This window comes from Grammomys surdaster, unplaced genomic scaffold (assembly GCF_004785775.1).
Source record: "Grammomys surdaster isolate TR1022 unplaced genomic scaffold, NIH_TR_1.0 61, whole genome shotgun sequence".
Classification (NCBI taxonomy): Eukaryota; Metazoa; Chordata; class Mammalia; order Rodentia; family Muridae; genus Grammomys; species Grammomys surdaster.
Window position 1 is genome coordinate 766253 of NW_021604563.1, and position 12723 is coordinate 778975.

The 12723-nt window shown below is 40.0% G+C and overlaps 1 protein-coding gene across 2 annotated transcripts in view; it reads right to left on the reverse strand.

Annotated features, from left to right (window-relative positions):
- Positions 1-12324, reverse strand: part of Cenpi (centromere protein I) — a 70527-nt gene extending 58203 nt beyond the window's left edge. The window contains exons 1-6 of one of the 2 annotated variants that reach the window (XM_028779891.1): positions 11883-11944; positions 11667-11791; positions 10347-10578; positions 8766-8903; positions 3340-3458; positions 2940-3047 (exon numbers count right to left, since the gene is read on the reverse strand). In XM_028779891.1, the coding sequence (XP_028635724.1) occupies positions 2940-3047; positions 3340-3458; positions 8766-8903; positions 10347-10575 (594 nt within the window). In that variant the 5' untranslated portion in view covers positions 10576-10578; positions 11667-11791; positions 11883-11944. Of the gene's footprint in view, positions 1-2939; positions 3048-3339; positions 3459-8765; positions 8904-10346; positions 10579-11666; positions 11792-11882; positions 11945-12288 lie in introns of those variants that run through there. The other variant, XM_028779969.1, reaches the window with a different exon arrangement.
- Between the last annotated feature and the right edge of the window lie 399 nt (positions 12325-12723).

Genomic DNA, 12723 nt, shown 5'->3' on the forward strand with positions numbered 1-12723 from the left:
CCATGGCAGATACATACCCACACTCACATACAGTCCGCCATGGCAGATACATACCCACACTCACATACAGTCCACCACGGTAGATAAGTACCCACAACATGTGTTATGAACACGGTGCATTTTTTTCATATCCAAAGTAAAAAACATCAGAGTCTTCTTCCATTCGTTGAGCTAGGTGATATTTACACAAATGTAGTCAGTTAGAAAAAAAACTTAGAGGTGCTGAAGAGTGGGCTCAGTGGTTAAGAACACTTACTGCTCTTACAGAGGACTTGGGTTTGATTCCTACCACCAACATGGTAGCTCAAAACTCTAACTCCAGGACCAGGGGAACTCAGGTCCTCTCCTGACCTCAAGGGCACAAGCATACACATAAGGCATGTACATATGGACAGACAAAACATTCATATACATAAAATAATTAAATAAATCTTTTTAAAAATGTAGAAACAGTTCTCATTTTAAAGAGCCAGTCATGGTCAAGCAAAACAGTTCGGCAGGTAAAGTTGCTTGTTGCCAGGTCTGATAAGCTGAGTTCAAGATACTGGATCCACAGATGCAAAGAGTAAACCCAGTCCAGCAAGTTTCCCTCTAACCTCCTCACATATGTTGTGGAATACGTACCCACATACCCACACAAAATAGATAAAATGTAAGGGGCAGCAGAATGGCTCCATGGGTAAGAAAGGTGCCTGCTGCCAAGCCTGACAAGAGGGGTACAAGTCCCAGGAGCCACATGGTAGAAATAGTGATCCAATTCCCTCAAGCTGTCCTCTGACCTCCATACATGTGCCTTGGCATATGTATGTGCACACACACTAAACAGACATGTATTCTTTAAAGTATTAAGGAAAAAACACTTCACTTAAAAAGAAGGCTGAAGAAAGGGCTTGGTGGTTAAATGCACTCCCTGCTCTTCTGGACGAAGTACTAGTCTCAGCACCCACACCCACACCAGGCACCTCACACCATCTACAATTCCAGCTCCAGGAGATCCAACACCCTGTTCTGGCCTTTGAGAGTACCCATATACATATGGAATTCATTCACATAGACATACACATAAAAATTATAAAATAAACCTTAACAAATACAAAAAAAAAACAAGTCAGTTATAAAAGACCACATTTTATATGGTTCTTTAATTTTCATAGTAAATTAAGCAATGATCATGTTCTAAATTTGACTATCTGATTAATACATTTCTCTATGACAACACAAAAATCAAAGAGTCATATACATTATCTTGCAAAGTTTTGAGTATTTTTGAAACACTGTTTTGCTGTCTTAGTTATTTTCTGTATGTAGTGAGACCCTGTCTCAAAATAAAACAAAAAAGTTCAATTTCTAATAAAAAAAACCCTCTACAATTTCTTCCCAACCCATGTTTCTCAGTCTTATCAATCACTGTCGTCCAATACTAATGTCATCTGAGTCAGGCTTCTCTATTTGGAGTCTCCTAAAACACAACTTGTACATCTCACAGCTTTGCCTGAAATCTTCCCCTCATAACTAACACGATTTATTCCTGTCAAAGCCCTAAACCACAGAATATGGTGGCACACCAGTACTTGACAGGCAGAAGCAGGCAGATCCCTAAACCTAAGGGCAGCTTGAGCTACATAGAAAGTTTCAAACTAGCCAGAGCTTCATAGTGAAACTATCTTGTAAAAAAAAAAAAATCCCAATTTCAATTTACCCTTCCAAGGCCAGACTCAGTGCTTACATCTTTTATACCTTTACTAATCACTGACTTGCATGATTTCATTTTCAAATATACTATAGTAATTATTATCTTCCTTTTTTATTGTTGTCTTTTATAATTCAACTTTTTAAAAATGTGTCGGGTGCTTTGTCTGCATTGTGTAACTATGTACTACTTGTGTGTAGTGCCTGCAGAGGCCAGAAGAGGACACCTGATCCTCTGAAACTAAGGCTAAACTAGATGAAAGCTAAAGCTAGCTTTGACCTACCCCGTAAGTGCTAGGAATTGAACCCAGGCCCTCTGAAAGAGCAGCAGCTGCTCTTGGCCACTGAGCCACATCTATCCTCATAATTCAACTATGAGTTGTTACCTTCATGTGATTTCTTTAATTCCCTTGCTACATTTTTGTACTACTGAACTACAAAAAGCTAAATCCTTTTAATCTAGGGACTGAAAGGATGGCTCGGTGGTTAAGAGCACTCACTGCTCTTGCAGAGGACATGGGATCAATTCCCAGCACCCACATGTCAGCTTAAAACTGTTTATAATTCTAGTTTCAGGGACTGCAACACATTCTTCTGAACCCCATGAGCACTAACCCTGCAGGCAGTATGCAAGCATACATGTAAGCAAAACACTCACACACATAAGGAAATCTCTAATAAAAATAAATTTATGCCTACCCAGTACGAGGAAAGAAACAGGATGACAACATGAATTTTCATAAATAAAATAAATGCATGAAATCCATTCCCAAAGCCAAGAGGAATTTAGTTACATGGTCTGTAATGCTTGTCCTTGAAAATCTTCTAGGTGCCCAGTAGGTTGATTTCCTGGCATTATTAAGATATTAATAGGAACAATTATGCTAGTTAATAAAAAATCGGTCCATTTGCAACTTGTAAAATATAATATTTCCCTTCTCAGTGGTTTTGATGTAGTTTTTGCAGTGTTGAGAACATTCAGACCAAGTCACCCAAAGAATTCTGATATGGTTTAGAAGGGGAAATGACAATCACTGGGCTAAATCAACAAAATTCTGTCGGTAGCATTATTTTCTTTAAAGATATAAAGCAAATACTTATTAATCTGTGAGACAGTGCAGCAAAGATGTCTGCTGTGTAATATCTTCTGTACTCTTGACATATCTTTAAGTATAGAACCCACATTAGGAGGCATGCCAACATGTACAAATACAGTATTTGAAGCCCAACGCTGGTCGATATTTACTTACCAGAGTATCATCTTGCAATGAAGCAAAAAAGAAGCCATACAGTGAATTAATTTGCTTCTTATGATCAATAAAGTCAAACATTGCAACCAACCAACGATAAAAAAGTACCTGTTTGACAGAGAAAAAACACTATCCTTAAAGAAATGTAACTAATTGTCACAAAAGAACGTTAATCCCCGCCTAGCGTTATTTTAAAAGCGTCTAGCACCAAGTAGGATAATAGATTTTTATTTCGTCATACAAATTTCTTTTTGAACAGGGTCCTTTTATCAAGCTATAGTGTTCTGAAACCACAGGTTATGTACAAAAGGCCACTGCCATTACTCCATAAGTGGCTCTTCTTTGCTAGCCCTTAAGTGGCTTCTGAAGGACTTATCATCAAAGTATCCAAAAAGATTACCTTGATATTACCAGAACACTTGTCAACACAGAGCCAGGATACTGCCTTAAGCACAGAGTCTTCGGCTATGTGAGTTTCTGGAATCAAGCACTTCAATATCCGTGTGTTTACAGCATTCCCTGGAAAACAGACCAACTGTAAACTAAACTGGATCTCAGGGTCTCAATTGTTCCTTTGCTATTAATCACTATGGGTCATAACTTTAAAACCTCTACAACAAACTAAGAAGCAAATTATGTTGGGTGTGTACATGTCCACATGCATGCAGATGTGTGTGCATGTACACATGCATCTGTGTGAAGGACAAAGCTTGGTGTTAGGTATCTCCATTAATTGTTCTTCACCTTGCTTTTCAAAAATTATTTGTATTGTATTATTTTATACATATGGGTATTTTGCCTGCATGCATGTTTGTGTATGTACCATGTGCATGCAGGCCCCACTGAGGTCAAAAGAGGGGACTGAATCCCCTGGAACTGAAGTTAGAGACAACTGTAAGCTACCACTGGGTAGTGGGAATCAAAGCTGGGTCCTCTGGAAGAGCAGCATGTGCTCATAACCACTGAGCCTTCTCTCTAGCCCCACCAACCTTACTTTTTGAGACAGGGTTTGTCAAGTGAGCTGGAGCTCACAGACTCAGCTAGATTGGCTGCTCAGCAAGCCCTAGGGATCCTCAGGTCTCCATCTCCACAGCATTGGGATTACAGGTACATGCCTTTGCCCCTGGCTTGCTTTCTTTCTCTATATGTACGGGTATCTTGTTTGCATACACGTATATGCGTCACATGTACATCTGAGGCCAGAAGAGTGTGTCAGATCCCTGGGACTAGAGTTACAGAAGGGTGTGAGGCACCATACAGGTCCTAGGAATTAAACTCATGTCCCCTCACAAGTGCTCTTAACCACTGAGCCATCTGTCTAGCCCCTTGCCCTTGACTTTTAACTGACTCCTGCGAATCTAAACACAGATTCTCATTCTTGTACGGCAAGCACTTTGCCAACTGAGCCATCTCCTCAGTTCTTAAGTCTAATTATTTGACCCAAATACATCTATGATTTTTTTCAAAAAGGTTAAGGGACTAGGCCTGGTGGCTCCCACCTTTAATCCCAGCACCTGGGAGACAAAGGTAGGTGGATTTCTGAGTTCAAGGCCAATCTGATCTACAGAGTGAATTCCAGGACAGCCAGGACTGTTACACAGAGAAACCCTGTCTCGAAAATGTTGGGGTATGTTAAGAGCTGACTATGGAAGTACAGGCCTGTAATCCTAGCTCTCAAGAGGCTGAGGCATGAGGATCATAAGTTTGAGGTCCGCCTAAGCTGTATTCAGTATTACCTTGTCTCACAAAGAAGAAATGAGAAAAGCATTTCCTTTTGATTAAATGATTAAAATATTTAGCAATTTGATCATTTTGATGATTGTAGGACTCAGTGAATATGCAAAAGATACAATGAGGCTATTTTTTCAGTCCCAGGGCTTAAACTCTGGGCCTCAAGCATGTTAGGCAAGCACTCTATCACTGCTCCGTATCCTCATCCTAAAACATTCAATTCTTAAAGCATCAAAATTTTAGTACTATATGAATTATATCTCAACACTAAAAAGCCTTTCAATCACAGGGAAATCTCAAAGTGTTTTTCACTTTATTTTTGCAATAACGCAATAGATTGTTATTAATGGGCTAAACCTACTAGCAGGTATCTTCATGAGTTGTTGCATTTAAGACTGTCTTAAAGGGGCTGGGTATGGTAACTCATACCTCTATTCCTAGAACTTGAGAAGCAAAAGCAGCTCAATCTATAAGTTTCAGGCCAATCTGGTCTACAGAGTGAGTTCCAGGACAGCCAGAGCTACAAAGAGACCTTTCTCTGTGAGGATGTCAGATCTTGGAGTTACAGATAGTTGTGAGCTGCTATGTAGAAGCTGAGATTTGAACCTTAACTGCTGAACCATCTCTCCAGGCCCTGAGAAACCCTGTCTTCAATTTTTTTAAAAAAGGGTGTTGGGGGGAGGGCTGGAGAGATGGCTCAGCAGTTAGGAGTGTATACTGTTCTTACAAAGGACCAGAGGTTGGCTCCTAGGGCCCATATGAGTGGCTCAGAAGCACCTGCAACTGTAGGTTCAATGGCTATGATGCCTCTTAGCTCTGCAGGCACTGACATCTATATGCTCGTATCTCCACACAGATACAAACACAACTAAACTTAAATCTTTTAAAAAAGAATTTAAAAACAGGATGGCAACCGCAACTTTCCCTAAAAGCTGGGAAAGTTGTAGAATGAAAGGCATTCTCTTGGGATTAGCTGGGGTTGTAGCATTCTGTACTAATCTAATCATTCCTTCCTGTTCTCTATCCTGCACAGTGCTTTCTTTCTGTGTGCTTTTTACCAACAATGTCCACAGTGTCATTCTGTAGAGAAGATGCAAAGCAATGATGGTAGGGTTAGAAAAAAAAAAGGAAAAACAAGCAGCAACAACAACAAAACAAAGAATAAAAAAATCTTAATAAAAAATGATTTTCCTGGCGATTCTAGGTTTTATTATCTCCCATTTCTATCCACTAGCCTTTTTAAACTTTCAAACAGACTCTCCACTACATCCTTGCCAGATAACAAACTCAAAGTGGGGCTTCTACACTTACTCTGTTTTCCTCAGTAACTTCTGAAGTTCGTGTACAGCCTAAAGCAGTGGTTCTCAATGCTTTTGAGGATCACATAGCAGATATTTGCATTACGATTCACAACAGTGCCAGAATTAAAGTTATGAGGTAGCAATGAAAATAACTTCACGGTTGGGGGAACACCACGACATGAAGAACTGTATTAAAGGGTCACAGCATTAGGAAGACAGAGAACCATGGATCTACAGTCTCTATGCATGTCTGATGCCATTTCTAGCATACCTTTTTCCAAAATACTCATTTCAATGTTCCCAGAGATAAATGTAATGGTCTAATACGGAGAACAATACAGAAATACCTAACAGAGAAAAGAAGAATCCTGATGGTAACATTTGACCTCGGAATATTTCAATTTAACATAAAAATAAAAAAGTAACAGCTAGGTATGGTGGTGCACACCTTTTTCTTAGCACTCAGGGGGGCAGACCTAAGCAGATATTTCTGAGTTCAAGGCCAGCCCTGTCTGTAAAGCAAGTTTCAGGCCAGCCAAAGCTATAATGTGAGACCCTGTCTCAAAAATAATAAATAAATAAATAAATAAATAAATAAGTAAATAAGTAAATAAGTAAATAAATAGGTAAATAAATAGATAAATGTAACAAAAGCCACAGAGTATTCTCTTTCCTTTTCTGTTTTTTTTTTTTTGATAGGCTCATTATGTGGCCCAGTCTGATCTTGAAGTCAAAGCAATCCTCGGCCTCAGTTTCTCTAGTGTTGAGATTTACCTATGTGCACTACCACATTAGCTTAGCTCAGAGATTGCTCTTTCAAATATTATAAACAAATTTCCAGAGCCTGAGACATTTTACAATACCTCAATATCTGGTATACATCCGGAAAAGCTTCCAACCACTAATTTATGGTCGGGTATCAGATATTTCCATATCAAAACAGAAAAAAATTTTAAACTGCCCATTCTACATATATTTTTTAAGGGAGACACAAATGTAAAATTGATCTCAGCAGAAATCAATGAAACACAAATTCCTGAAAAGGTAGGAGAACCAAAGTATCTGAAACCACCACCTTCAAGGACAGAAATTCATTAAGTCTGGCTTAACTATCGATGAACACACAGAACTAACTAATCAGGTAGAGAACTGAAGTAAGATACTTGAAATCAGCCAGTATGTTACCTTTAAAGTGAAAGCACATATAACCACACTCACACCCACTTCTGTAAACAGAATGGAAGGTTATACATTAATATGCAAAGACAAGAAAACAGTTTGGATTTAAAGCATAGGTGTGACAGCTGTACCATTATCGAGTTAGGAGATGTGATTTTCCTGATTCTAGCTTTAACATTAAGTCTTTTTAACCAGTCTGGGCCTGTCTTCACATTTTTGTATTATCTTCTACATTTGTGTGTGTGTATGTGTGTGTGTGTCCCTATACTGTGTCATATGCATGGAGGTCAGAGGACTCCCAGTGGGAGAGTGGGAACTGGTCCTCTCAGTCCACTATGTGGGCCCCAGGGACTGAACTCAAGTCTCAGGCTTGCACAGAGGCCTGATGAGCCAGCCTGTTAATCTATACACACTAAAATGAAGATAAGCTATCCTGAATGTGTGAATTCAGGTGAGAGAAAGCTAAAAGTAAAAAGAACACTGATCAGGTGGTATTTCTTAGTCTCTCTCCTACCTCTCATGCTAATCAATGAACTTAGGACAAGAAGTGGGAGAAAAAAGAATTTGGACGGCCAGGGTCAGAGATACTGAAATGAAGACAGTATAAATAGATACTTGTCAGATAAATATACCTAAAGCAATAAAACAGACTAAGTGATCCTTTAAAGACCCTCTTTGGGAACACTATTTAATCTATGGTTCTAAAAAGCTGCTAAAAATGGTTCCCTGGATCTGGTGACAGAGTCCCATCTGCATGTTCCGTACAAAGATGTGGTAACTGGTCACTTTCAGCAATACGCACACAGATATCCTTGGCTCGTGAAATAGTCTAAACATAGGAAATCCACCTTGTCATCTTACTAGATTGATCTTATGGAAAGAATAGGGCAACTGATTTCAACACACAACTTAATACAAAAAAAAAATCTTCAAGGTCTGGGGCTCAGAAGTTAGGAAAACTTGATGCTCTAGCAGAGGACATAGGTTTGGTTCCTAAGACCCAATGGTGGCTCACAACCACCAGCACCAGAGTATTCCACACACTCTGACTTCCACAGACACCAGACACACACAAAGTTTACATACATACAAACAAGCAAAAACACTCATATACATAAAACAAGGTAAACAAATCTTAAAAAAAGAGAAGCCCAGCTGTGGTGGTACACATCTGTATTGCCAGCACTTGGGAAGCAGAAGCAGAAGGATCAAAGCAAATCCAAGATCAGCCTAGTCTACTTAGCAAACTCTAAGTCAGCTTCAGTTATCTCATTGTATCTCTCCGTGTGTGTATATGCTTCTCGTGGTTTTTGTTGGGCTGTTTGGTTTGTTCTAGTCTAGTTTGTTTATTTGCCTATGTTATTTAGTTTTTTTCTAAAGAGAGAGAAAGAAGGCAAGAGTGGAGTGAGATAAGTCAGGAGGTAGGGATGATCTAGGAGGATGATAAAGGAGAAACCATGATCACAATATATTGTATAAAAACCAACTGTCAATAAAAAAAAAAACAAGAAAAGACACATTACATTTCCTTTTGAAAGAAAAAAAACACACAATAAAACCCACAAACCGTGAGGAAAGCGAAACTAACAAAAAACTGGTGACAAATGGAACATACCAAACTTGCCACTGAGTGCTACATTCAATAAAATATCAATTGCTTCTGGAGCTAAGCCGTTGTTCAAAGCCACATTTTCCACGGTTTTCAAGTGTTTTCCCAAGACCATATCTTTACTCAGTGAAGCTTTCTTAGGACCTGGAAAAAGAAAAATATCAAACAATGAGACCTTGAAGATCCCTCCCATCTCCATGCTCAACAATTACAACCTTGTTAAAGGGACAGATGTATGCAACAAATATTTTTTCCTTAAAAAAAAAAAACCTTGAGAGCCTTTATTACTCAATACTTTCATCATGCACTGACATCTATAATACATAAATATATGAGAAAGAGAGAGAGAGAGAGAGAGAGAGAGAGAGAGAGAGAGAATTCAACTTAAGACCTCTTTCAAATTAGAACAATTCCCAAATTCTGCAGTGCACTGAATTACCTAGAAATCTTTATTTGTGTATATAGGTGTGCACGTGCCCACTCCTGTGCATGTGTAGCCGTGTGTGTGTGTGTGTGTTTCTCTGTGTGTGTCTGTGTGTGGTAGGGGGAGACAATGGTGATGCTGCTAACTCTCCACCCTTTCTTTGAGACAGGCTTCTCACTGAACTGGGAGCTCCCAATTCGGCTAGACTTCTGGCCAGTAAGCTATAAGAAGTCTCTCATCTCTGCTGCCCTAGTACTTCCAGTATAAGCACAAATACTATGCCAAGAGTTTTACATGTACACTTAGCAACGGGGCCATCTCCCCAGTCTACTAGAAACCTTTTAAAAATGACAGTGCCAAGTTACGTCTCACACTAACAAAATCAGATGGCCAAGAGGAGATGATAAACATTAGTCTGTTTTGAAGATTCTCAGATGATCACAGAGTCTGCCAAGTATGCTGGGAAGATGTCTTGTTTTCTCTATATCATATAATATACTATTATATAGTACATTCTCTATAAATGACTATTAAATAAAAATTTGAGTAAATGAAAACATGTTTCCTTTAAAAGCATCTCACAGGTGGCCATGATGATGCCTTGAATCCTAGCACTTAGGAGAAAGAGACAGGTGGATCTCTGTGAGTCTGAGGCCAGCTAGTCTACATAGTAAGTTCCAGGCCAGAGAGGGCTATACAGTGAGACCCTGTCTCAAAAAAGATCTTAAGGGAAAAAAACAAGAATTATTTTTAGACAGGTTCACACTATATAGCCCAATGTAGCCTTTTATTTATGTTCCTCTTACCTAAGCTTTACCTCCAGTGCTTGGAATTCCAGATGTGTCTGCCACTACATCCAGCAATTACAACTGCAATATCTTTAGAGAGACATAGGACTTTAGGGGCTGGGGCTGTAGCTCAGTTGCTAGAGTTCTGGGATCTATCTCTAACTCCACATAAACCAGACATGGTAATACACACCTAGAATCTCAGCAATTAGGAGTTAGAAGCAGGCAGATTGGGAGCTGCAGGCAACCCTCAGCTACAAAGTGAATTCAAAGCCAGCCTGGGATACAGAGACTCTGTCTCAATACAAAAACGTAAATAAAAACAATACAAAACAAAACTTCTGTACATTCACAAGGAAAACAACCTCCCTTTACCTTTCTGGAAGTATCCTATGGCTATCTGCAGAGCATCTTCAGTTTGCTCATCAGCATGTTTAGAATCTTCCATCGAACTGATTTCTTTCGAGACACTCTTGGAGTTGCCTGATTTGTCTTTCACCTTCCAGTCTAAGAGACTGGTCTGACGACTATTATTGCCTTGAGAAATTCTGTTTCGTAGCTGGGAGTTTCTAGTAAGCCTTTGAGTTGACATTGCTGTATTCATGTTCTAGACAGAAACAAGTGCCACGTTACTATTAATCACTACAGACATAACCATATTTGTTGGAATTCTCATATGCAACAGGTATTCAATGGAGACATAATCCATAGGCTAGCCTTTTTTTAAAAGAAAGCCCTTGACCCAAACAGAAACAGATTAATAACTTGCCATTGTAAATATTATCAGCTAAACTCTGACAACATATGTTCCCTTTTAAAATGGCTGTATCATATAAATACAAAACCGTTCCATTTCATCTTTTTCCACACCTATCCCTCCTTTTTCTCTCTACCACTCCTTGATTTTGCCTTCACTCTTTATAATCCTTTTGTCTCAGTACTATGTTAAAACCACCACACGGTTTAAAATGCTAACTAGTGTCTAGGGTAATATGTTATCCATTTATTAATTCACACATTTAACAAATAATTACTGTGTACCATCTTTATGCCAAACACAAGACTAGTTACCAAGGCTGTAAAAATAAAACATCATGGTATTTTTTTTAAAAATAAAACCCCACACTAGGGCTTGACAGTTAATAAGCCAATGAACCAACATGTGACTGGCATGGTGAAATGAAAGAAACAGGACAAAGTAGGAATCTAATTTGATGCAGATATTCAGAAAATGCCTCTTCTGTTTGAACGAGAAAGCCCCTCATAAGTCCATGTATTTGAATACTTGGTCCCCAGTTGGTGGAACTGTTTGGGATGAATTGGGTTTGGCCCTAATCCGTTAGAAGAGGCCCATTTAGCCCTCTATCTTGTGTGTATGGATCAGATCAAATAAGCTCTGAGCTACTGTTCCAGTACCATGCCTGCTTGCCTGCCACCACGACGGTCACGGACTCCACAACTCTCTGCAATAGTAAACCTCAAATTAAATGCTTTGTTTTATAAGTTGTCAATAGGAAAATAATTAAGACGCCTCTCTCAAGTGCCTTTAAGGTGAAATCTAAGTGCCATGGAGTATAAGGAAGGAGTAGGGACTCTTGACTTTTCAGTGTTATAGGAAGCCGCAGGAGATAAAAGACTTAAGACCGTATTTTTCTGTTGAGAAGACTGGAGTCCAGAAGTGTCAAGAAAACTTACCAAGCTTTGGCAAAGAAAGCAGATGACTGGCCCACAGTAGGCCCAGGCTGTGTAAAAGTGTAAAAAAGACAGTCATTTAGAGGAAGACTGGATGCTCCATTCAGCAGCATATGCACTTAGGGAGACTGTTAAAACAGGAAAACAAAACAACGACAAAAAAAATTAGACACAGGAGTGAGGGAAACCAAGAATGACCAATAAGGAACCAAAACTGACTTCTCAGGTTTTTGCTTCAAGTGGGAAAAATCTATGGGGACAGATGGAATGACATTAATCTCTTCACCTTAGAACAAATGAGACCAGAGGAAGAGAGCAAGTAAATTCAAATCTGAGGAAGAGATCCCATGACAGAAGCGTCCTATAGAGGAGGAGCCAGGGAGCAGATTAATGACCCCATTAGACGAACTGTTCTAGCACCTCTTTTGGGTCAATTCACAATTCTCCTCCCCTCCCCACCCAACAGTGAAATTGGCAAACCACTCCCGACTAGGCCGATTCCTGGGACCACAGAGAAAAATTCGATCCCAGATAGCCTTTTCAGGATTAGTTCTACACCCGCGAGTCATGGGATTCCAGAAGATCTCTAAGCCTCCACCCCAACCCCAGCCGCTTGGCAACTCACGTAGAGAACCTCCGTGAACACACAGCCTCCGGAGCCCAAAAACCGCCTCTGAGATTCAAAGGCGCGGGCCACGCCCCGCGCATGCGCCTCCCAGGAGACCGCGCGGCAGAAGAGTTAATTCAACCAAAAAAACTAATTGGCTCGAGTGCTGCTCTAGGGCGGGAGGTGGCGCGCGCGCGAGCGGAAAGTGACGCGACTCAATGACGCAGAGCGGCTGGCCCCACCCACGTAGGCCTGCGGCGCGCCCCTGTGGGCGGTTGCTCCAGGTGTCCCTTGGTGAGTTGCATTGTGTGAGTCTTGAAAAGGCTTGCATCAGTCATTCTGAGTGAAACAGTGCTAAGTGGCTAGAGTTTAATGTGGTCAAGTGTCCTATTCATTTTGTCCGCACGGACCCCCAAATGTCTGGGCTTTGAACCTGCAGAAAAAAATGTGAAA